This window comes from Musca vetustissima, unplaced genomic scaffold (assembly GCF_032173495.1).
Source record: "Musca vetustissima isolate MV318-11 ecotype Yass unplaced genomic scaffold, APGP_CSIRO_Mvet_v1 utg16637, whole genome shotgun sequence".
NCBI classification, from domain to species: domain Eukaryota; kingdom Metazoa; phylum Arthropoda; class Insecta; order Diptera; family Muscidae; genus Musca; species Musca vetustissima.
In genome coordinates, this window is record NW_026881695.1 from 184,466 (window position 1) to 211,528 (window position 27,063).

Here is a 27,063-nt window from a genome sequence, read left to right on the forward strand (position 1 = left end):
ATGTAAATGCACACACACACTCACACCATCCTAGCAAGAGTCAAATGTTATTGTAATACGGCCTTCAGGGAAAGTTTATACTTGTCAAAACCCCAAAAACAAAACATGAAAATATAAGTGCAGCAGCTTTTGTTTTAGTTGCAAGCGACAAATGTTTATTTTTTTAAGAAATGCTTCCTCTCAAATCATGCCAATTAAAGTTTGAATCTGTTTAATGGTTTTGGTCCATACTGCCAGTGGATATTATGTACTTTACTATGAACTCTTGTAGTTTAATAGTAAGCATTTAATTTGTAGATGTCGTCTCTCAATATTTATGTATACCCTTCAACCACCACCTATCGACAAATAGTAGCATTATAACAAAAAAACAAAACAGAGTACCTGAAGTGAGTGCATTTAGTGTAATGGATGGACATATTTTTTTAGAATTTCAATTCTAAAATTAGAAGTAAACCTAACTCAAGTAATTTGTATACCATATACTAGATGTGTAGATTCGTAAAAAACCAAAAAAAAACTAATTTGTGTAAAGCATGCTTTAAATGTATTATTTTTTTTTTTTAATTTTTTTGTTGAAACAAAAAACAAACAAAGGAATTGATGTTGTAATTTATGTGTTATATTATATTTAATTTTAAGCTTTCTAAAGCTTTTATTATTTATACTCTCTCTCTATTTCTAACTACTAATTCTCCTTTAACCCCTCTAATTAAATACCTTTTTATTTTAAAATTTCGATTATTAATGCAAACATTGAGGTCAGCAGGAAAGTCATAGATTTTCTTTTATCTTAACAACCTATAAATAGCGTGTGAACCTCCCTATTTTTCTTTGGTAAAGCATACAAGGAACGTTTTTCCTTTCATTTTTTGTAAAACTGTAATTTAACCCTTCTGTAAAAAATTTAGTCCGTAGTTGTATTGTATAGCAGAAACTAGTCATCACTGTAATATATAATTTGTAATAAAATAAAATAGATAGCTAGCAAACAATCATTAGATTCTCTGATGATTTTTGCAGTCAGATGACTACGGGCAGTATGAAATCTTTTTCGTCATATGACTACAAATGATATGAAATTTTTCAGCAAACTAAATCATTAGAGAAAGAGTAAAAAAATCATTTTTTTTTAGTTATCAAGTAAAGTAACGTAATAAAGTAATTTGCAAATTATTAGAAAAAATATAAAAAGTAATAAAGTAGTCATAATTGTAGTCATAGACAATTCCCTTTTGAAAAAACTTATGAAGAAAAAATAATTTAAAAAAAGTCGATATTCAATGCCCTACACCAATATTGGCTTTAGGGGAAAAAAATTATAAAGAAAGGAATAGAAGAAGGAACGAAATGGGATCCACTTCGATCATTACTGATCCTCCGAGCTGATTATTCCAGCCACTAGACAAGTCGATGTATTTTTAATAATTTAATTATAAAATTTTCTTCTATATAGTAGGTGAAATATGGGTCACTTATTTCTTAGTATGTGGACTATGAGTAGTTGGTATATGGAGTCACTAATTGCATAATAGGTGGAATATGGGACACTTATTAACTAGTAGGTGGAATATAGTGTCGTTGTCTTTTTAATAATTCCATTATAAAATATCCTTTTATGTAGTAGGTGAAATATGAGGTCACTAATTTCATAGTAGGTGGTATATGGGGTCACACTATTTTCATAGTAGGTGGAATATGGGGTCGACGTTTTTTTAATAATTTGAATATAAAATATCCTTCTGTATAATAGGTTAAATATGGGGTCACTGACTTCACTGCAGGTGAAATATGGAGTCACTTATTTCATAGTAGGTGAACTCTGAAGTCGCTTATAATGTAGTAGGTTGTATATGGGATCACACTAATTTAATAGTAGGTGAAACGTGGGTCACTTATTTCATAGTAGGTGAACTATGAAGTCGTTTATAATATAACAGGTGGTTATGGGGTCATATGGGGTCACTAATTTTAAAGTAGGTGAAATATGGGTCACATATTTAATAGTAGGTGGAATATAGGGTCGATGATTTTTTAATAATTTGAATGTAAAATGTCCTTCTGTATAATAGGATAAATATAGGGTCACTAACTTCATAATAAGTGAAATATGGAGTCACCAATTTCATAGTAGGTGCATATATGAAGTCGATGTCTTTTTAATAATTAGAATATAAAATGGTTATATATAGGTGAAATATGGGGGTCACTAATTTTATAGTAGGTGAAATATGGGTCAGTTATTTCATAGTAGGTGAACTATGTATTCGTTTATAATGTAGTAGGTGGTATATGGGGTCACTAATTTAATAGTAGGTGAAATATGGGACACATATATAATAGTAGGTGGAATATAGGGTTTATGTAATTTTCATAATTTAATTATAAAATGTCCTCTATAGTAGGTGAAATATGGGTCACATATTTAATAGTAGGTGGAATATGGGTCACTTATTTAATAGTAGGTGGAATATAGGGTCGATGTCTTTTTAATAATTTGAATATAAAATGTCCTTCTATATATAATAGGTGAAATATGGGGTCACTAATTTCATAGTAGGTGAAATATAGGTCAGTTATTTCATAGTAGGCGAAATATGGGTCACTTATTTCATAGTAGGTTTATAATGTAGTAGGTGGTATATGGGTTACTAATTTCTGGGTTACTAATTTTATGGTTAATTTAATAGTAGGGCAAATATGGGTCACATATTTAATAGTAGGTGGAATATAGGGTGTACGTAATTTTCATAATTTATTTACAAAAAGTCCTCTATATAGTAGGCAAACTATGGGTCACATATTTCATAGTAGGTGAAATATGAGTCACTTATTTAATAGTAGGTGGAATATAGGGTCGATGACTTTTTAATAATTAGAATATAAAATATCCTTCTACATATAATAGGTGAAATATGGGGTCACTAATTTCATAGTAGGTGAAATATGGGTCAGTTATTTCATAGTAGGTGAAATATGGGTCACTTTTTTCATAGTATATGAAATACTTATAATGTAGTAGGTGGTATATGGGCTACTAATTCAATAGTAGGTGAAATATGGGTCACATATTCAATAGTAGGTGGACTATAGGGTTGATGTAATTTTAATAATTTAATTATAAAATGTCCAGTATATAGTAGGTAAAATATTGATTCACTAATTTAAAGTAGGCGAACTATTTATCACATATTTCATAGTAGGTGAAATATGGGTTACTTATTTAATAGTAGGTGGAATATAGGGTTGATGTATTTTTAATAATTTGAATATAAAATGTCCTTTTATATAATAGATGAAATATGGGATCACTAATTTCATAGTAGGTGAAATATGGAGTCACTTATAATGTAGTAGGTGGTATATGGGGTCCTTTACATTATTTGAAATATGTTGGAATATTAGCTGGAAAAGTTACAAAATGCCAAAATGGTTTCTTTTTTTGACGAACTTTTATCTTCAAGAATATACTGAAGAGTTGAGTTCTGAACTAATGGAACTTAAATAAAAAAGGAAAAAAAGGACTTAAGAACTAAAAAAATAATTCATAGCAACCTAATATCCTAGTCAATACGGAAAATATATAATGAATAAAAATAACAATAAAAATTCCTAAGGATTTTCCAAAGAAAGGATTATACAAGAAAAATAGCCAAAATCTCCAGGACCTGTTGGGTTTCAATGAAAAAATTGAGGAAGGGAATTTAGAACCTGAAAAATAATTCTTTGCAGCCTAATATCCTAATCACTAGACAATACGGAAAATATATACTGAAAGAAAAATAACAATGGGATTTTCTAAGGGTTTCCAAAAGAATGGTTTACAAAAATACACAAAATTTCTGAGCAGGAAAAATGAGCACAGACACCAGGTTATCTTAACTCTCTTGACAAAAGGCTTGTAAATAAAAAAATGTGCTTCGACCAACTTCTAGCAAATTTGGAGGTTTGGTATCATGGTGGTGTAGGGCATAACCCTTTGACTTTCCTTGTAAGATATATAAAATTACTAATTTTTCTTTTTGTAGCCCCAAAAAACAACCCCTTTCCTGCTGGCTCAAATAATGTTGACGCTAATAATCTCTTAAGCCCCCAAATACTTTTCTTATTTATATACCACATATCTCTAATTTTTTTTGGATGGTCTCCCAACTTATCACTCATTTAAACAAATCCTTTGATAGATGCTATGCAAATTGCAAATATTAAAAATTAGAAAACCAAATCGTGATTGAGTAAATTCCATTTTTAATCCAATTAGTTAAAGATAAACTTCTGCACCTGCAAAAGTGTATGAATCCAATTCCAAAGAATTGCAATTAATTTCAAACCTACAACTCATTATAAATCACCGAATTGACCAATGAACAAAATATTGAGGTTTATGTTTTTAATGAAAAAACAAAAAGCGATTGGTTAAAGAAATTTTAAAAATTTTCCAAATTAAATGCTAAACAATTTTTTTAAAAATAAAATGTATCCAAATTATAATGTTACGACATTAATTCAAAAGAAAAGCCAAAAGAAATTATGGAAAATTCATCTAAAGGAGGAGTGATAATGTTGGGGATGTTTGCTACTTACAAAATATGCTACGAATTATCGCAAAAAAAAACAAATACAGGAATTAAAAATGGAAATGATTTTCCTTGCCTTTTGCCAAGAAAAGGAAAAATGTTTCGCATACTTTCATCAAGGAATATTTATTTATCAAAAAGAACAAATCATTTCCAAAATCTAGCGTTGCAGTTAACTGACTCAGCTATTTACTCTTACATTTATCATTATCTCTTACCTTTCTCTCTCTCTCTCTTCTCGTCGCTCTCTTTATTGTCATAAACAAAGCTTTTAAGTTTTTGTTCATACATTTTATGCATTTGTTTCACTTTCTATGCTTTATTTATGTAAATATCTATGTATTTAATGTATGTGTATTTGTTGTAATTACTATTAATAAATGTTTGTTGTTTTTCTATAGCATTTCCTTATAACAAAAAAATGTATTTAAGAAAAATATTTAACTAATATTTTTTATTGAGTTTAGAAGGTATAACCAAGCAGCCGTGAAAGCTTTCTAACTCCCTACTAACCTAAAAGCCCAGGCCACATTGAAACCAAAAAACAAAAGCGCTCCGCTAAGCTACGCTAACAAGCAGCCGCCTTACAGACCCCGCTAACTAACCTAACCTAAAAAAATAATACAAAAAAATAAAAACCTGAAATTTACTAACCCAGCCTCGAGTCCAGCTAAGCCTTTATTATGTTCCAAAACCCAAAACCAAATTTTGTGTTGTGTTATTGTTAATAATTTGTGTTTGTTTAAACAATTTTGTGTTAATTAATGTTAATCCTAGACCGTCCACCAAAAAACCTGTATGTAATAACAAGTTTGTGTTGTCCTAGAAAAAACCCAAGATTTTGAAACGGAAGGCTATTTTAAGAGTTGAAAAAAAAACTATCTGCTGTCTTTAAAAATAAAATCTTTACCCCCCAATAACATACCTTTCCCAATTCCTCTTCCCATTTCTCCCCGAAATTTATGTGCCCTATCTTATCCTCTTGTTTTTTCTAAATAAAAATTTCGAAATATTTTTAATCACAACTCTATACAAAAAACACCTCCTACTTCCTACTTCGCCTACGTATCGCCCGATTCCGAATCTAGGTCTTGTACTCAGCGACATCATTGAGAAGTATTTCGTATCGCCGACACTGCTCCGTGTGGTGAGAGTGGCCAAAGTGGGTCGTGTCCTGCGTTTAGTCAAGGGTGCTAAGGGTATCCGGACGTTGCTGTTCGCATTAGCCATGTCATTGCCTGCCTTATTCAACATTTGTCTGTTGCTGTTTCTGGTGATGTTCATCTTTGCTATCTTTGGCATGTCCTTCTTCATGCATGTCAAAGAGAAGAGCGGCATAAATGCTGTGTATAATTTTAAGACATTTGGCCAAAGTATGATATTGCTGTTTCAGGTAAGCTACCACAATTCTCATACGGTTCATATTGTCTATTGTTGTTGTCGTTGGGTGATATTCCCTTTGGTATATATACACACACACACACACACAAAATAAATAATTAACAAAACTTGAAGAATAAAAATAATAATAATAAAATAGAACACAACTCAGCCATAACTTGAACACTGATCGCACTTGGCATAAGATCACATTCATTTTGGGGAATTTTTTCGCCAGCGAGAAAAACCTCAAGATGAGCATGGTCTTAGGCCATAATTATGGAAAGAAAAATGGTTCTCATGGGCCATCACACATACACACTGCTAACAAATCACAAAAAATACACTAACATTTGCAGCGAAAAAAATTGAAAAAAAATGTTTTTGCAAAGAAGTAAGGGAGCGCTCTTCATAGTGGAACTAGAGAATAAATACGAAAAATTGTGGAAGGAAATTTAAAACCCGAAAATGGTTCAGGCAGTCTGATATCCTAATCACTAGGCAATACGGAAAAATAACCAAAATATTCTTTACAAAGTCACGCTTTCTTCATAATGGAACCAGAAACAATACGAACATAGATTAAAAAAATAAAAAGATTTAATCTGCGAAAATAAGTCATTGCAGGCTAATATCCTAATCACTAGACAAACGTTTAATAAACCAAACTTAACAATGGAAATATAGAAGGATTTCCGAACAGGACAATTCTGCATTATTACCAAGTTCTCCTCATGGTTGAACTGCAAAATATACGAAATTATTTGTTTAATATTCCTGAAAGAACATTTTAAACCCGAAAAATAATTCCCGCAGCTTGAGGAAGGGAATTTAGAATCCGAAAAATAATTCCCTGCAAACAGATATCCAAATCACTAGACAATACGGAAAACATTAAATGAACAAAAAATAATCATCCGAAAGAATGGATGGGGAAGGAAAAATACCCAAAAATCTCCGAGACCTGTTAGCAGAAAAATAACCAAAATATAACATTTGAGCAAGTTAACCTAAGCACCAGACATTTCCCCACAGCTGCTAATCTCTTGAAAGGCTTGTAAATGAAAAATGACCAGGTTATCTTATCTTAGCCTAATAACAATAAAGGAACATTAATTAAAATTGTAGCCTTGAAGTTTACGGAAATTCTACACAGAAATGTTCGCAAAGAGCAGGGTATCAGGTTATCTACAAAAATTCACACATCAAAATTGAAAATAAAGTTCGGTCGTCATTGGTACTTCGTTCTGGTTATTTTAACCACTACACAAGTCACAATTTTTGTAAAATAACTGATATTCCTGAAAACTTGTGCTCTTTCGAGCCTTTAATCCTAATCACTAGACAATACGGAAATTATATACGGATATAGACATTTATTCCAAGTTCTGAGAATTTCTAGAAAAAGTACCACCTCAGTATTGAAAGAAAGTTGGGTCATTATTGATCCTTTGGTCTGGCTATTCTAACCACTAGACAATACGGAATTCTAAAAAAAAAAAATCTGTTAGGTATATTTTACCTTTGAGGTTAACTGATATGTGGAATTTGTTAGTCCTTCGAGCATTTTATCCTAATCACTAGACAATACGGAAATTTTATTTAGCAAGTTATCCTAATCTATAGACCAAATTTAGTCAGGCGCTTGTGAAATGTCTTCAAGCTATAAAAGGCCTTACTCCTTAAAACCTACTAGAATTAGAACGGCTTGCGAAAACTGAATTCCATCTATAACAGTCCTTTGAAATATATCATATTTGTTTATATAAAGGATATTCTAAGATTTAGCTATGAGAGAACTGAAAAGAAAATTTATCCTAATCACTAGACAATACGGAAATTATATTTAGAAGGTTGTTTTAATTTATTCTGAGACTTGTAAAGAACCTTCATGCCATAAAAAACCTCACTTCATTAGTTGAGAATGGCATTCCAAAGGTCTTCTATGCATAGGTTATTTTGGAATCCCCGAGAAGAGCATATTTCTTCCACACAATTTTGCAAAAACATTTTAACTCACCTTGCCACAAACTAACAAACAACCCCTTAGTTTAGTGAATTTCACTTTGAAAAAACACTCACCGAATACTAACACCTCTCAGACTTAAGTACAAAAATAACCAAAGTAACAACAACAAATAAAAAAGGGAATATCACATGTTGATTCAAGCTGCGGTAGTTGTTGGTAAAAGCTAAATTAGTGCGTTCTATATATAATTTTTATCTTCAATACCTTCCCTAACCCCCTGAGTTAACCCTCAATCTACTAATCGAAATTAAAAATTGATAACTTGTATATTAAACAAAATTCTAAATTCTAATCAAAATGCTTTAGCTAAACTCCTATTTTCCATATTATTTTTTTGTTTTAAGGCTTCTCCGACTTTTATTTTTTTTAAATTATTTTATGTTTGCCATATTTTGGGTTTTCTAACATATATATTTGTTTTAGTTTTTAAATAGGCGATTCTAGTATAACGCCATTTGTAGAGTTGTGTATATAAGCCCTATTTAGTTAATTGTAGAGAATTTAAATATAGAATTGAGGGTATTTTTTTAAATAAATAAGAAGAGAAGTGAAAAAAGTATTAATGTTGGGCGCCATTTTCAGCAAGTATGAATATGCCACAGTTTCAAAAATACAATTGATAAAAAAAGATCAAAAATGTAGGATTATAAAAAATTCAGGCCTTAAGGCTTGAAAAATCAGAGGCCAAACCAGTATATTTGACAATAAGGAAGCTCTCTGTTATGAAGATTTGACGTTAAGAAACTGAAATTTTGATCGAAATATAAAGGTAGGAATATCTTCTTGAGGCGTATCCTAACCAATAGACAATGCGGATTTTTTTTCCGAGCAGACAGACATTTTCCCACAGCTGTTACTCTCTTGAAAGACTTGTAAATGAAAAATGTCCTTTGACCAGATTATCTTAGCCTCAAAACAATAAGGGATATAATTTAAAATTGTAGCTCCAAAGTTTACAGAAATTCTATATAAAAAATGCTCGCAAAGAGCAGGGTATCATGTAAAAAATATATGCGGATTATCTAGAAAAAGACTCAGCTCAGAATTAAAAAGAAAGTCCGGTCCTCATTGGTCCTTCGATCTGGTTATTCTAACTACTAGACAATACGGAATTCTAAAAAGTGCTATGAAGATTTGAATTTTAGAAACTGAAATTTTGATCGAAATATAAAGAAAGGAATACCTTCTTGAGGTGTATCCTAACCACTGGACAATACGGAATTTTCAGAAATATCTGAGAGGGAAATCTTCCTCCAGAAAAAAGTCTATTAAGATGAGACTGAAGTTTGATCGAAAAATTGTGATAAGAATATCTCTGAGAGGGAAATCTTTCTCCAATTTCTTATAGAAGTAAAGTGCTATAAAGATTAGAGTTTTGGAGGCTGAAATTTAATCGAAAAATAGAGATAAGAATATTTTGTTGGGTCGTATCCTAACCACTAGATAATACGGAATTTTCAGAAATCTCTGAAAGGGAAATCTGTCTCCTATTTGCTCCAGAAGAAAATTACTATGAAGATTTGAATATTGGGGACTGATATTTGATCGAAAAATAAAGACAAGACGATTTTATTGAGACGAGTCCTAACCATTAGACAGTACCGGATATTTAGAAACTCTGAAAGGGAAATCTGTCTCCTATTTGCTCCAGAAAAAAAGTACTATGAAGATTTGAATATTGGGGAACTGATATTTGATCGACAAATAAAGACAAAAAGATTTTATTGAGACGTATCCTAACTACTAGACAATACGGAACTTTCTGAAGTCTCTTTCTCCAGAAGAAAAGTATATGAAAATTAGAGTATTGGAAACTGATCAAAAATAAAGATAAGAATAGTTTGTTGAGCCGCATACGGAGTTTTCAGAAATCTGTGTCAAATTTTGATCCAGAAGAAAAGTACTATGAATATTTGAGATCGAAAAATAAAGATAAGAATAGTTTCGTGAAACATTTTCTAACCACTAGACAATACGGAATCTTCATAAATACCTGGGAGGAAAATCTATGTCCAAATTTCTCCCGCAGAAAAGTGCTTTGAAGATTTGAGTTTCGGAAACAGAAGTTTGATCTTCTTAGGACGTATCCTAAGCACTAGACAATACGGAATTTTCAGAAATCTCTGTGAACGGAAATCTCCAAGGGAAAAAAAAGTACTAGAAAGGTTTGAATTTTCGAGGCTGACATTTGATCGAAAAATAAAGATAGGAATAGTTTGTTGAGACGTATCCTAACCACTAGACAATACGGAATTTTTAGTGAAAAAAATAGAGAAGACAATTTTTAAAAATATATAGAAGATAGTTTACAGCCGAATATTCTAATCACTAGACAATACGGAATTTTTTATCGAAAATTTAGATTTTAGAGAAAGATGGGAAAGACTATTCCTCGACATGAAGTTACTCATACTCGATAGGACAGAATATAGAATACATATGTCAAATTGAAAAGTTAATATTATCTGCTTTTTGAATCTAGTACTGAAAATGGCGCCCAACATTCTTAAATTTATAGGAAATAAACAAACTACCAAAAGTTGTATCGATCTCAGGCAGTTTATAAAAGTGAGATTTCAATATTTTTGTCTCAGCTGATGAGGAAGGTTTTTAGAGGAAGATATTGGAACTCCACCCAAAGCATCCATATTCCTTAAGGATTTGTTTATTTCCTTAGAAAATAAAAAAACTTTTTCTCTTCTTATTTCCTAGCAAACTAGCTAACTCTCATTTAGCGTTATACTAGATTCTCCCAAAAACGTTTTTTGCCCCGCCACAACCCCCACCTCAACCATTGTAAATTATGTGACTTTCGTTTTACTGGCTCTCTCTATTCCAAACTCTTATTTCTCATATCATAAGCTTTCTTCTGCAAAAAAAAAAAAACAAACAACATTTTCCAAAATCTAATTCAGCTCTTTCAACAAACACCAAAAATAAAAATACAATTCCTCATTAAGAAAAGAAGAACGAAATGGATTAAAAAAAAATCAAGGCTTCAAACAATTTCAATAAGAAACCGTATAACTTTCTTTTTTTGGGGGGTAAATACAAATCCCCAAAAAAGGAAACATGAAAGCAGCAAACTAAAAAAAAATTAAAAAAAAATAAATTACTTAACTAATATGGCTTGGAAATATATACAAAGAAATGCCTAACAAAAACAAAAAAGCTTGCAGACAAAGTTCCCCAAGGAGAAAATAGAAAAAAACTAAGCACCCAAAGTTCCGCTCCCCCCAACAAAGTTAAGGAATCCCAGACGTAATATCACAACACCAAGCTGAACCTGAAAAAAAGCTTTTTGGTAGTAAAGCTTTAAGGATTAGGATGTAGAAAACACTTAACTCCCCGTTCCCTTAAGAAGCTTTTGTAGTTGTATACAGCTCTCTGGAATAAAAAACTAAAGAGAGATCATGAGTTGGGTTAATCTCAGCATAGTTTTGGGTTGGTTGTATTACTAACCCCTCGCCCCCTCTTGGCTTAATTATTAACTTTTATAATTTACATCTTCATTTCGATTATTTTTATACAAATACTTACCACGGCGTATCCCATTTTAGATAACAAATTCAAATTTAGTTTTTTGTTGGTTTATCCCAGTAGTGGGGGATGGACCAATGATTTTTTGTAAAAAAGTTCCAAAACCTTGTAATATAAGACAAAGACTAACCAATTTCTTTTAGAATTACGATTTAATGTTAATTGTTGCTCATATATTTTTGTTTAACTACGACATAACTTGAAAACTAATTTCAAAATCTTTAACTTTCTAACCAACTTTTTTCCACTGCCAACCGAAAATAAAACCAAAACTATATCTCAAACAATCGTGTCCATGACGTTACCTAAAAACATAAAACGACCCACGACGTACCTAACTACCCACAACCACGATCACCACCACCACGTTCAAACAATGGCCGTTCCAACCGTGCCTCCAAATCTGAAATAAAAAAAATCTCAAAAAATTGGCTATCCTTGACATAACAGATGTCTACCTCAGCCGGTTGGGATGGCGTGTTAGATGCCATTATCAATGAGGAAGATTGCGATCCACCCGACAACGACAAGGGCTATCCGGGCAATTGTGGTTCAGCGACTGTTGGAATTACGTTTCTCCTCTCATATCTAGTTATAAGCTTTTTGATAGTTATTAATATGTACATTGCTGTCATTCTCGAGAACTATAGCCAGGCTACCGAGGATGTACAAGAGGGTCTCACCGATGACGACTACGACATGTACTACGAGATTTGGCAACAATTCGATCCCGAGGGTACCCAGTACATACGCTACGATCAGTTGTCCGAATTTCTCGATGTGCTGGAGCCGCCGCTGCAGATACACAAGCCGAACAAGTACAAAATCATATCGATGGACATGCCCATCTGTCGCGGTGACATGATGTATTGTGTGGACATTCTGGATGCCCTGACGAAGGACTTCTTTGCGCGCAAGGGCAATCCAATTGAGGAGACGGGCGAGATTGGTGAGATTGCGGCGCGACCGGATACCGAGGGTTATGATCCGGTGTCGTCGACATTGTGGCGCCAGCGTGAGGAGTACTGCGCCAAACTGATACAGAATGCGTGGCGGCGCTATAAGGCGGGACCACCGCAAGAGGGCGATGGTGGTGATGATGGCGAGGCAGGTGCCGGTGGCGAGAGTGGAGCTGAAGGCGGTGAGGGTGGTGGTGGAGAAGATGGTGGTTCGACGACGGCGGCAGCAGCTGGAGCCACATCACCCTCAGATCCAGCCGGCGGCGGAGGTGAAGCGGGCGACCCAGCCGTGGAGGGTGCCACGGGGAATGGTGGGCCCCTGAGTCCGGGCTGTGTCAGCGGCGGCAGTAATGGCCGCCAAACGGCCGTACTGGTCGAAAGCGATGGTTTTGTTACAAAAAACGGTCATAAGGTTGTAATACACTCGAGATCGCCGAGCATAACATCCAGGACGGCAGATGTCTGAGCCAGGCCTCGCCCCCCCCTCCAAGATGCACGCGAGAACTAAAGCGTTAATTTTCTGCTACTAAATAAACAACAACAACAAGAATACAATGTACACATTTTACACAAACAACAACAACAAGAACACTGTACAACCAACAACAACAACAAAAGCGCAAATAATTCTTTCAGTTACAACAACAACATCAAGAAAAAATATTAACCGTAAAATGAAGGCATAACGGAAATCCCAGATTACATCAACAAATCAACAACAACAACAAACATCAAACGGATGGAGGCGGTTTAACAAACTACAAGAACAACAACAACAGCAAGAACAATTACAACAATAAATATTTTTTTTTCTATTTATATAACAAAAAAGAAAAAATTAAATATATAAAGAAGAAAAAATTGTAATATTTTTTTTGAAAAAAATATTTTTCAAAACATTATTTCTTTAAACAAAAAATTTAAATAATTTTCCTTATTCATTATTTTTTATATATATAATTTTTATTTTAGTTTTTTTTTATATTTTTATTTTTTAAATAAATGGGTTCTTATTTTTTTTTTATAGATAAAAATATATAACCAACTATTGTATATAATTAATAAAAATTAAATGGGATAATAATTAATATTCATTCATATTTAAAAAAAATAAATAAAAAACTATTTCAATTTACAAGCTCTGATAATTGTATTGTAAACGGATTTTTTATTTTATTTATTTGTTTCTATTTTTGTTCAAAAAAATTTAATTTTTTCTAAAAAAATAAATTTTTATGCCAGCATAACTAAAAAAAAAAGACATCTAAAATTCAGAATAAATTGTAAAAAAAATTATAATCATTATATAACTAAAACAAAAATATAAATTATTTAAAAATAACTGCTTTTTAAACCAAAAAGAAAACAAAAAAACAACAACAAAATACTTATTTAAAATTTAAGCCGACTGCCAAAATACAAAACCAAAAAAAAATAATATTTTAAAACAAAAAAACCAAAGCACAGCTATAAGAAAATAATTAACTCATGTTATTATTTTTTAAAAAAACAACAATTCTTATCTTAAAAACAAAAATTATAAAAAAACAACAAACAAATTTTTAAGCACAAAATACATAACACCACCTAAAAAATACAACAACTACACAAATTGACACAAGAAACAAACACTCAGACATATATACAAGTCAAAAAACAAATATGAAAACAACAACAACACTTAATAAAAAAATATAATTTCACCCAAACAAATATATACGAAAAAACAAAGGAGTAAAAAAATATTTAAATCATAGTTAAACTATTGGTTAAACAAATTGAACTAAAATTTTAAAAATTTCCTTTTTTGAAAATTTAAAACATTTACTTCATCCAAGGCCACTTCAAAATACCATAGAATACTTTACTTAGCATACTTTTAGGCTCAACATATTTACATTCCTCTAATAAATAGATAGTAGGGCATTTATGGGTCTGATTTCCAAAACAAATTTAAATAATATTTCAAATTAAAAAGAAAAAACGAAACCCTTGATAGTCCTCTGCGAATCTGATATCAATTTTAAACATCATTAAAAATTATTTAATGCAATAGTAGGTTATATATGGGCCTGCCTTCCAAAACCAATTAAAATAATATTTTGAATTAAAAAGGAAAAAGTTAAACCCTTTAATAGATCTGTATTGAATCTGATGTCAATTTTAAACAGCGTTAAAAAATCATTAATGCGATAGTAGGTTATATATGGGTCTGCTTTCCAAAACAAATTAAAATTATATTTCGAATTAAAAAGAAAAAAAATTAAACCCTTTAATAGACCTGTGTTGGATCTGATAACAATTTTAAACTGCGTTAGAAATTCATTAATGCGATAGTAGGTTATATATGGGTCTGCTTTCTAAATGCATTAATACGATAGTAGGTTATATATGGGTCTGCTTTCCAAAACAAATTAAAATAATATTTCAAATTCAAAGGAAAAAAATGAAACCCTTTAATAAATCTGTGTTGAATCTGATATCAATTTTAAACAGCATTAAAAATTTATTAATGCGATATTAGGTTATATATGGGTCTGCTTTCTAAATGCATTAATACGATAGTAGGTTATATATGGGTCTGCTTTCCAAAACAAATTAAAATAATATTTTGAATTAAAACGGAAAATATGAAACCCTTTAATAGACCTGTGTTGAATCTGATATCAATTGTAAACAGCATTAAATATTCATTAATGCGATAGTAGGTTATATATGGGTCTGCTTTCCAAAACCCCATTAAAATAATATTTCGAATCAAAAAGAAACAAATGAAACCCTTTAATAGACCTGTGTTGAAACTGATATACATTTTAAACAGCGTTAAAAATCTACTAATGCAATAGTAGGTTATTTATGGGACTTCATTCCAAAGCAAATTAAAATAATATTTTGAATTAAAAAAGAAAAAATTAAACCCTTTAATAGATCTGTGTTGAATCTGATATCAATTTCAAACAGCGTTTGAAATTCATTAATACGATAGTAGGTTATATATGGGTCTGCTTTCCAAAAACCATTACAATACTTTAAATTCCTTCTTGTAATTTTCAAGACGGATTTTTTGACGAGTGTTGAAGAAAATTATTAAAGAAAAACTAAGATTTCCGTTGAATTTTATTCCTATTTCAAATTATTTGAAACTCCAGTTAGATTCAAAATAGTTTCTGAATATTCAAATTGGATTTGTAAAGGATAGAAATCTTAGCTAACTCCCAGTTACACTGTAGGTTTAGCCCAGAACTTCTCGTGAATATTCAATTGCACTTGTAAAGACAATAACAATTTTAGCTAAACATAAATTCCATGAGTGGTTTAAGCCAGAAGAAGAAACGGCCTAGGATAGATAGTAGGTGGTTTATAGGCCTTCTTGCCAAAAGTAACACATTTAATCAAGGTTTCGTTCTTTTGACATTTTTTCAAATATATGTCAAAAACGAATAGTAGGTTGTTTATGGGACTTCTTGCCAAAAGCCATCCAGGTTTAGTTCTTTTGAAATTTTTTTCATCTTTTAACTAAGGTATAGGTCAAATCAATAAATTAAACGCAGTTTAATAAAAAGTTTATACCAATAACCATCATCAACTCAAGTTAATATCAATTTTTTCAGAATATTCAAATATACTAGCATAAAATAAGATCAAAATTCTGAAACATGGATAAAATTTCATTTAATATGGAGTAATTAATATGATATTTTTTTTAGAAAATAAAAATGTCCCCAAATTAAACACAACTCATATACTTCTCAAGGAAAAAATCCACAAGTTCCACAAGAAAAATATGTAGCATACTTCTAGGTGCAATATATTAAAATTGCTATATTTTCCGCTTGTTTTTCGATAGTAGGTGATTTATGGGAGCGTCTTTACAGAATATATTTAAAAATATATTATCCTTAAAAATGTCATATGTTTAATCATATTTTAGTTCTTTTAACCAGATTTCGAAAGGAAAAAAATCTAAAAGTTGGAAAATTTGTGGCATGCTTTTAGCTGTGCTATGAGTAATATTGCCATATTTTTTTTTCATTTTACGACAGTAGGTGGATTATGGGAGTGTCTTTCCAGAATACATAAAAATATATAATCCACTAAAGAAATTCATATGTTTAGTCATATTTCAGTTCCTTTAACCACCTATAGATGAATATTTCTTAAAATAAATAACATAAACTAAATACATTAAAATAAATACACATTTCGAAAAAATTAATTTCAAATTCTGAAACATGAATAAAATTCCTAGTAAACCTGTATTTTTGAGGTATGCCCTATTTTTAAAAAACATCTGTCTATTTTATTCACAAACTGAGTAAAATGTCTAGCATGCTTTTGGGAGTAAAAGGCAATATTGTCATAAACCACCTATTATCTTTTTTACGACAGTAGGTGGTTTATGGGACTATTTGCCAGAATACATGAAAGTATGTAAAAATCATAAAAAGACGAATTCTGAAACAGGTTCTATTAAATTGGGCTTAGTAAAGTATGTCTAGCGTCCTTTGTCATATTGCCTTCTTGATTTTCGATAGTAGGTGGTTTATGGGACTTCTTGCCAAAATACATTAAAGTATTTAAAATATATTGTCGTAATAAAAAGGCATATTTTTGACCAAAATTTATTTTTTTCAGTTTTGAACTCTTTGACAAGGTGTAAAAGGAATTTTTGATATATATGATATATTTATTAAAAAAGTTTTAATATTTTTTGGGAAAAAGATAATTAAAGTGGCCAATTAATATGATCAAAACCATGGTTTACAGCCCGTGTAAACTAATTTTTAAAAAGTTTTTTTTTTTAAAAAAAACTTTAATAATTTCGAAAATATTTCAATTTGATAAAAAAGTTTAACCAATGTTTAACTGAATTAAATATATACATATAAAATAAATTTACAAAAATTAACACACAATCGATGACACTTTATATACACACATACACAGAAACGGAACTAAGACAATTATAAACACATACACAGACAAAAACCCGATTAAGTAACCTGTTACAAAATAATAAAAACAAACTTGGAGTTGGGGCGCAGAAATCAAAGTTTCAAAACAACAACAAAACTAAAACTTAACTTACAAAACCCGGAAAGAAAACAAAAAAAATACAAAGTCGTGTTGAACAAAAAAAAAAATATTAAACCAAATAAGACGTGTTGTGATGACGTTGCAAAAAAAAACATAAGAACCTAAATAAGACAGACTTAACAAAAACAATAAAAAACTACACCATGCTGCTGAAAGGAAGTCAAAAAATAAAAAACACCAAAACAAAGAGACTACAAACTTAAAAATGGTGTTAATAGCTCAAAAGACCAGCTAACTAAAAAACACAAAAAAAACTTTAAGTGAAGTGCTAAAACAAAAAAAGGCAAATCTCAAGATGAAAAAAAAACAATGAAAAAAAGACACATCCGAGAAAAAAACTTTTTACCCAAAAATAAAAACAATTTTTAAACGTAACTAACTAATTAAATTAAATAATTAAATAATTAATTTATTTAAAATATGATTTAGTAAACAAAAAAATCCAAAACAAATATATGATTTTCCCCCCGTTTAAGAGAAAACACCGCAAGAAAACTTGGAACCAGACATTACATGGTAGAGGGCAAAAACTACAACAACAACCTCAAATGAGTTTAGAAAAACGGTAAAAACTAAAACGCGCTCCTTGTTAAAAATAAATAAATATTTAAATTATATAAATCACGAAATATATTAAAAGTAAGTTTTTTTCCAAAATAAAAATATTTTTCTAAAAAATAAAAATTATAAAATATAATATTCCTATTTTTTAAATAAAAATTTATGCTTTTATTATTTATGTTGCCTTAGAAATTTTTCGTTATATTTTTTAACAACGCTCAATAGGCTATAAAAAATTTAGTTAATTACGTTTAAATTGCTTACAAAAAAATCGAAATAACTTTGGCCATTGTTGTTTCAAAAATATCAACACGTTTTTTATAAATTTTCAGGCCTTGTAAACAATTGGTGACCAATTTAACTTGATTCTTCCCCCAAAATAAAGCAGGTTTTAGGGGTCACCATTAAAGGTCAAATTCTTTATATATTTCCCCCAAGGAAAATATTATTTCGAAATTATAATTAAAAATTAAATTAAAATGAAAAAAATTAAAATTTCCATTAAAATAACCACAAAAATTTTTATAAATAAATCTTGGCATACTTCTAGGCTTTTGGTTCTAAAAACATCAATGATTAGTATTCTGGCTGAGAACCATTAACAAACTTGGCATCACTTCTCCATGATCGTCTATTTCAAATGAAAATTATTTCCCTAAAAGTGTTTAGCATACTTTTAGGCACTTATGTTCTCAACATAGCTATTTCTACATTAAAATGGGTAATAGAAAATGAATAACTGCGAGTATTTTGAGAATTGAATTACTTTTGAAAAAATCAGATTATTGATTTCTAACATTGAAATATTTTCCTCATGTTTTTCTTTCGACAGTAGGTGGTTTATGGGAGCATCTTTTTAGAAAACATTAAAAGCTAATGTCCCCAATTTAATCACAAGTCATTATTTCTCTCAAGGAAAAAATCAAAAAGTTTGAAAAAAATGTGTGGCATGATTTCAGAGGCACTATATTAACATTGATATACTTTCCTACTGTTATTCACCAATAGGTGGTTTATGGGGTCGTCTTTCCAGAATACTATATTGAAATACTTCTCAAGGAAAAAATCAAAAATTTGGAAAAAATATGTGGCATGCCTTCAGGTGTAAATATTAACGTATTTGTTTTTCGACAGTAGGTGATTTATGGGAACGTTTTTCCAGAATACTATATTGAAATACTTCTCAAGGAAAAAATCAAAAAATTGGAAAAAAATGTCTGGCATGCCTTCAGGTGTATATATTAACGTTGATATATATTCCTCATATTTGTTTTTCGATAGTAGGTGGTTTATGGGAGTGTCTTTCCAGAATATATTAAAATACGTAAATACTTCTAAAGGAGAAAAACCAAAAAGTTTGAAAGTGACATGCCTTTAGATGCACTATATTTACATTGATACATTTTCCTCCTGTTTCTTCGACAGTAGGTGGTTTATGGGAATGTCTTTCCCATAAATAAATATTAAAATACTTAAATACTTCTCAAGAAGAAAATCAAATAGTTGGAAAAAAATGTGTGGCATTCTTTTATGTTCACTATATTAACGTTCATATATTATCCTCCTGTTTTTTTCGACAGTAGGTGGTTTATGGGAATGCCTTTCACATAAATAAATATTAAAACACTTAAATACTTTATAAGGAGAAAAAGCAAAAAGTTGGGAAAATGTGTAGCATTTTTAGAGTTGCACTATATTAACATTGATATATTATCCTCCTGTTTTTTCGAGAGTAGGTGTTTTATGGGAGCGTCATTCTAGAATACATTAAAATCTATTGTTCTTATACAGATCAGATATCAAATTATATATATTTTTTTGGCTAGATTAACATTGCCATATATTCTTCCTCCTGTTTTACAATAGTAGGTGGTTTATGGGACTTCATGCCAAAATATATTAAATTTGGCTTAATAAAGCAGACTATCTTTGAAAAACAAATGTCTGTCATTTAATCACAAAGGTAGTAAAATTTCTAGAATACTTTGCTATATTTTCCTCCGGTTTTTCGACAGTAGGTGGTTTATGGGACTTCGTGCCAAAATATATTAAATCTGGATTAATGAAGCAGACTCTCTATGAACTCTCTTCTTGCCAAAATACATTTATATTAAACCTGGCGAAATGAGGTAGGCTCTCTTTGAAAAACAGATGTCTGCCATTTATCACAAAATGTAGTATAATTTCTTGAATATTTTGCCTTATTTTCCGATAGTAGGTGGTTTATGGGACTTTTTGCTAAAATGCATTTAAATATTCAAAATATATTGTCGCAAGGTAGTACAATTTCTTGAATTCTTTGCCTTTTTTTTCTCTTGTTTTCCGATAATAGATGGTTTATGGGACTTTTTGCTAAAATGCATTTAAATATTCAAAATATATTGTCTTAAAAAAAGGCATATTTTCTATTAAAATTTTAGGTGTACTATATTAACATTCTTATATTATTACCTTGTTTTGGATAGTAGGTGGTTTATGGGCCTTTCCAGAATACATTAAAATCTGTTATTCTTAAAAAAGTCATATATTTAATGATATTTTAGTTTGACTAGATTAACATTAGCATATTTTCTTCCTTCTGCTTTACGATAGTAGGTGGTTTATGACACTTCTTGCCAAAATACTTTTTAGTATTTAAAATATACTGTCTTAATAAAAAAGGCATATTTTATAATCGAAATTTTATGTGCACTATATTGAAAATGTTATGTTATCACATTGTTTTTAGACAGTAGGTGGTTTATGGGAGAGTCTTTCCAAAATATATTTAAAGCTATTGCCCTAAAAGAATGTCATATATTTAATTATATTTTATGGAACTAAATTCTCAATATTTGACAAACAAATTAACCTTTCTTCTGTATGGACATTTTGAGACTCGAGTTATGAAAAATATGTCCTAGAAATAAAATTGTGAAATGATTTAAAAAAATCTTCATTTAAAATTAAACCAAAAAAATAATTTTGAATTATTTCACACCAAAACGTTTCAATTGTCAAACAGTTTGTATCCTTTTCCCCTTCAACCTTCCCCAGTTTATGGAGTTGGATTAGGATATGACAAGATAATAAAAGGATATTTCCTGATACAGTTTCACATTGGAAAAATGTATTTCCATTTCAAATTTTTATTTTCAAAATTTCCAAAATAAAAAAATACAATTTTTAGAAGGAAGAGATAACTTTATTAGCTAATTCATTATTGACAGATAAATTACATAGGAATTTTCTAAGAAAGAAGTCTTGTATGCAAGAACACCCAGTATATTTGTTCCTAGAATTGAAAATTGTTAGATAGTAAAACATGCCATTGAACTCTTTCTTCAGAGGTTGGATACTTGAGAAACTTCACAATAATATTTTGATTATATGCCAAGATCGTTTTTATCTTTTCTTGAATTTAAAAAAAAGTTTTATATATATATGAAAAACAAATCCAATTTTTAAATCTTCTTTACAAAAAACGTCATCTCAAAACCCTAACAACAATGGTTAAATGTTATTAATTTATAAAAAAAAATATATATCCCTACCCCTCCAAAAAAACGAAAAATTAAACAAACAAATTGCAAAAAAATATACAACAACACCAAATGAAACATGCACCAAAACACACAAAATTTCAGCTACATTCAATTACACCACATACACCAACACTGCTACATTGAAACCAAAAACATTTGTAAAAATACAACACACCCACATCATTATTTAAATTAATGCTATATTTTTACTACAGACATATAACAATAACAGAAATTAAAAAAAAAACTAAAATTAAAAACAAAAAAATTGCCATCATTAAAATTTGATTTTGATTCATCACCAAAATAAAAAAAAAAAAATACAAAAATCTAATTGGCTTTTTATAAAAAATTTATTAATATGTAAAAAATTTTTGTAAATTATATTTATTATTAAAAAATCACATATTTAAAAAAATAATATGTTTATATTTGTTTTTTGTTTGTTATACCATTTCAAATCAATTACAGAGCTTTAGCATTATTAGATATATTTTTTGTTTTTGTAATTTTAATTTTTGATTTTCAATATTTTTGAATTGAAGTTAATTTTTAAATTTAATTTATTATTGAATTTTTGTTTTGTCAATAATTATTATTTTTGGATATTTTTTTTACTTATTTGTCTGTTCAATGTGTATTGTTCCAAAAAATTATAAGAATTGGCAAAATGTTCTTAAAAAGCTTGCGCTTTTTTATAAAGAAATATTTTTTGAAAATTTTTAAGTTAAAAAAATTTGAAACATTTTTAAGTTGTTTCCAATGAAGAAAGCAGTGAAGTAGAATATTTCACAACTCTATTTATAATACTGTATTGATATCAAAACTGTATTCGTTATACTTTTTGAGGTTATAAATGGGTTTATAGCCACCATCACAAAAAACCCACACCCACTTTAATATAAAAATGGCTCCACCTTAATAAATTTGACTATTAGTACTGAAACACAGTCTACAGTATTAATGTATAATGGTTGAAAAAATCTGCCTAAAGTCTTGGCATTGCTATTAAGCCAGATTCATGGCGGTCTGAATTTTTGCTAATGTCCCAAAGAGGGCAGTACTTAAATTTAGAACACAATTTGTTCTCACAGTCTACAGCATCAAAGAATAATTGTTTAAAAAGTACTGCCTAAAGTCTTGGCATATTTTTAGGAGCAAATGTTTGCTATTTGCTAAGCCAGGTTCATGGCGGTCTGAATTGTTGCTAATGTCCCAAAGAGGGCAGTATTTGATAGCCATGTGAAAGCGCATGGTAATAGACTCCTCTTTATTTTTAACTATCAAGGCATTTATGGAATATTTAAATTCGAAAGGGCCTGATTAGATTTCCCATTTTTTTTAGCAAAATTTGTTGTGCGACCAGTGGTCTTGGTAAATTATATTTGACAATCATATGACAATTTGTAGTGTGGCTACTGTCCCAAAGAGGGCAGTATTCAAAAATATTGACCCTTTAAAGTATACTAGAAAATGCAATTTTATTTTCGTAAAAATTGTTTTTAATTTTTTAGCAAAATTTGTTGTGTGACCAGTAAATCATATTTGACAGTCATATGAAAATCTGATGTGTGGCCACTGTCCCGAAGAGGGCAGTATTCCGAAATGTAAAACCCTCAAAGTATGCTAAAAAATGCACATTTATCTTCGTAAAAATTGTTAGGTGGCCAGTAGCCTCTAGAAATCACTTTTGACAGCCATATGACCGTCTGACCATATGACTATCTTTCAATGATTAACCAGACTTCATATGTGACCTGTGGTCTATGAAAATATTCTTTAAACCCCTTGGCCACTTTAGACAGAGTATCAAAAAACTAACATAATTATGTTCCCTTTGAAAATGGATTCTAATTTTTGTGGCTGCCGCCAGAGGAAGTTATTAACCGTCAAATTTTATATGTGGCCAGGCAGCTGCATAAATTCCAATATTAGATCCAATTTGAAGTAAAAAAATTTTTTAAGAAAAAAATAATTTATTTATTTAATTAATAAATAATTGGAATATTTTACTGGGCATCATTAAGAAATGGATTTGTGGATCCGTAGCTTTCTTTAGGCCCTCCTCATGGTTTATATTTAAATGCTTCGATCATCAATTTTTAATATGTGACCAGGTGGCTATATAAAATCTCAAATGTGACCAAATGAAGGAAAAAAATATTATTTTTTCTTAATTAAGAAATTTTTTTGAATTTTTTTCTTGGCCTTCGTGAGGCAATGGCATTTTCTTTGACCTCAAGGTCATTATTTTCGATATATGGTCAGTTGGCTATGCCAAACCCCAGTGGAGGTTAAATTGAGCTTTTTAATATAAAAAATGGAAGTTTTTGGTATTCCTGTGAAGTGGGATTTTTTGAACCTCAGAGAAGCCAAGGCAATTTGCATTGTCCATAAGACCAATATCCCAAATATCCCAGTTGGCTATCCCAAATCCCAGTGGAGGTTGAATTGAGCTCAGATTTTTTTTATTGTAAAAATGCCATAATTTTCTAAATTAAAAAAAATGGATTTTTTTGGTCTTCCTGTGAATTGGGATTTTTGGGATTTCTTGGGATTTCTTTTCCCATAAGACCAGTGCAGGGCCTATTGAATTCAAATACTTTTATATTTCGGAAAAATATTTCATTTTCATAATTAAACAAAAAAATATTTTTTTCTGTAATCTCTGAAAATTGGCTCTGGTAGAATTAACAATAGATTTTTTTTGGTCCAAAAAATATTAAATTTTCATAATTAAACAAAAAAATTGGCTCTGGTAGCCTTGATCAAATTCTGCTACTTTTTAGAGATTTATTCTTCGTACATTTAAAGCCAAATTAAGTTCAATTAATTTTATATTAGAAAAAATTAATTGGATTTTTTAATTAAAAAAAATTAATTGAATTTTTTAATTTAAAAAAATTAACTGAATTTTTTTAATTAAGAAAAATTAATTGATTTTTTTTTTAAATTAGAACAAACATTAATTGAATTTTTTAATTAAGAAAAAAATTAATTGAATTTTTTTAATTAAGAAAAATTAATTGATTTTTTTTAATTAAAAAATTTTGATTTTTTTTAATTAAAAAAAATTAAAAAAATTCAATTTTTTTTAATTAAAAAATCAATTATTTTTTTTAAATCAATTAAATTTTTTTAAATAAAAAAAAATTTTCAATGAAAAATTAATTTTTTTAAATTAAAAAATCAATTATTTTTTTTAATAAAAAAAATCAATTAAATTTTTTTAATAATTAGGAAAAAAAAAATTCATTTAATTTTCTTTATTCGAAAAAAAATCACTTAAATTTTTAAATTAAAATGTTATTAATTTTTTTAATTAAAAAGATGTTATTGATTTTTTTAATTAAAAAAATCAATTAATTTTTTTAAATTAAAAAAATTGGATTATTTTCTGCCCTCTCCTAAAAATTTAGATATTTGCAGACCGAAAAAATCTGAGGCTCTTGTAAGTTAATTTTTGAATTCTTTTTTAAAGAGTAAAGTTTTGAAAAGTATTTTCCAAAAAAAAATCTGATTTAATCCCCTTTGAAAAACTACTTCACTGCTTTTCTTTGTTTTTTTTTATTAAAGGACCTCTTTCCAGGATCTTTAATATTTCAGTTTTTTAATTTATTTTTTTTAAAAATTATGCTAAATAAATGTTGAAATGTTAAAAAAAATTGTTAAAATGTTAAACAAAGCGTTCATTAAATGTTGCAACAAAAATTAATCCACAATTAAAATAAAACACGGTATGCTAAACAAAAAATTTTTGAAAACAAAAAAACCGGCCTGAAACAGAATTTTGAAAACCAATGCTTATAACCAAAAAATCAAACCAAAAACCAACCAGCAAAACTGCTTCAATCTGTTTAATTTAATTTGTGCTGATGATGATTTTTCGTTACAACCAAGGAAAAAAAAATAATTTTCAATTTTTTTTTTTCATTTTTGAAAAAAAAAAATTTTACAAGAAAAAAAGCTAAAAACAACAACAACCACGAAAAATAAAACTCAAAGAAATGTTTGCTACGCAACAGAAAATTAAGTTTTTACATTAAGAACTACAACAACAAAAACTTGAGTGCACTCTTAACAGCGAGGGGCGGGCGAGATGAACCAAAAAATAATAAAAAAAAACAAAAACAACAACCATATAAATTATAAAAAAAAACAATTAATAATTAGAAAAATAAAATAAATAATTATTTAATAAAAATAAAGGAAGACAGACAATTTTATAAAAATAAATAAAAATATGGAAACCGAAACACACACAAACCAAACAACCAACCATGGAGGAGAAGGTTCCTTGAATGAAAAAAATTTAGATGACATAAAAAAATAAATAAAATTATTAATAAATAAAATAAAAAATAAAATTGAGATTTAAAAAAAGGAACAATATGCAAAAACATTGCCATTTAGGAAATTAAATAAATAAAAAATAAAAAAACTACAATAACAAAAAACCAAAAAATCTAAAATATTTAAAATAATAACATTCGATGCAAAGCGAAACAAAAAAAAAATAATTTAATTTAATAAAAAAAAATAAATTAAAAAAAATCCCCCCAAAAAAACCAAACACACAAATCTGCAAAAAAAGTCGCGTTATTATTTTTGCTTCTTCTTCTATATACCAACAAAAAAAAAACAAAACCAAACAACAACAAAAAAATAAACTTAACGAAAAATAAAAAAAAATATTTTTTTTATTAAAAATAGCTATGAATTTCACTGATTACAAAAAAATAAATTAATAAACAAAAAAAATACAAAAAAAAAAATAAAATCCAAAAAAATTGAAAATTAAGAGCTTTAAGTGTGTATAATAATAATTATATATAAAATAAAATAAATATATAAAAAAAGAAATATTTTTAATTTTTTTTTTCATAAAAAAAACAAAATTTTTTTCCAAAAAAGGAACTGTAAAAATCATCCCCCTCTCAACAAAAAAAAAAGAAAATTAATACAAAACAAATTATTGCTATGCCATTAAGCCTTTAGATTTATTAATAAAAAAAAAACAAAAATTAAAAAATATTAAAAAAAATTATAATAATAAAAAAATTCAAAACCCCATTAAATAAAAAAACTCAAGGAAATTCACAGTTGTTTTTTTTTTTTTGTTTTTAATTTTGAAATTATTTTTTTTTTTATTTAAATGCTAACAAATTTCTTTAAACAAAAGCATTAAATAAAAAAACCAACCATGCATATATAGGGAAAAAGCAAAAATATATAAAAAAACATTAATTTTTTTATGTAAAAATACAACAACAACAGCGCGATTTCATAAAAACAACAAAACACAACCAAAAAAACCCAAAACACTTTTTAAAAACAAATATCAACAGCAATGGCTTTTTTGTTAATTAAAAAAAACATTTCTAAATAATTACAAA

The 27,063-nt window shown here is 28.9% G+C and overlaps 1 protein-coding gene across 36 annotated transcripts in view; it reads left to right on the forward strand.

Annotated features, from left to right (window-relative positions):
* Positions 1 to 13,133, forward strand: part of LOC133327669 (sodium channel protein para) — a 140,463-nt gene extending 127,330 nt beyond the window's left edge. For all 36 annotated transcript variants that reach the window (XM_061536220.1, XM_061536194.1, XM_061536193.1 and 33 more), the window contains 2 exons: positions 5,666 to 5,970; positions 11,977 to 13,133. In XM_061536220.1, coding sequence (XP_061392204.1) covers positions 5,666 to 5,970; positions 11,977 to 12,951 — 1,280 coding nt within the window. In that variant the 3' untranslated portion in view covers positions 12,952 to 13,133. The remainder of the gene's footprint in view (positions 1 to 5,665; positions 5,971 to 11,976) is intronic.
* The last annotated feature ends 13,930 nt before the right edge of the window (positions 13,134 to 27,063 follow it).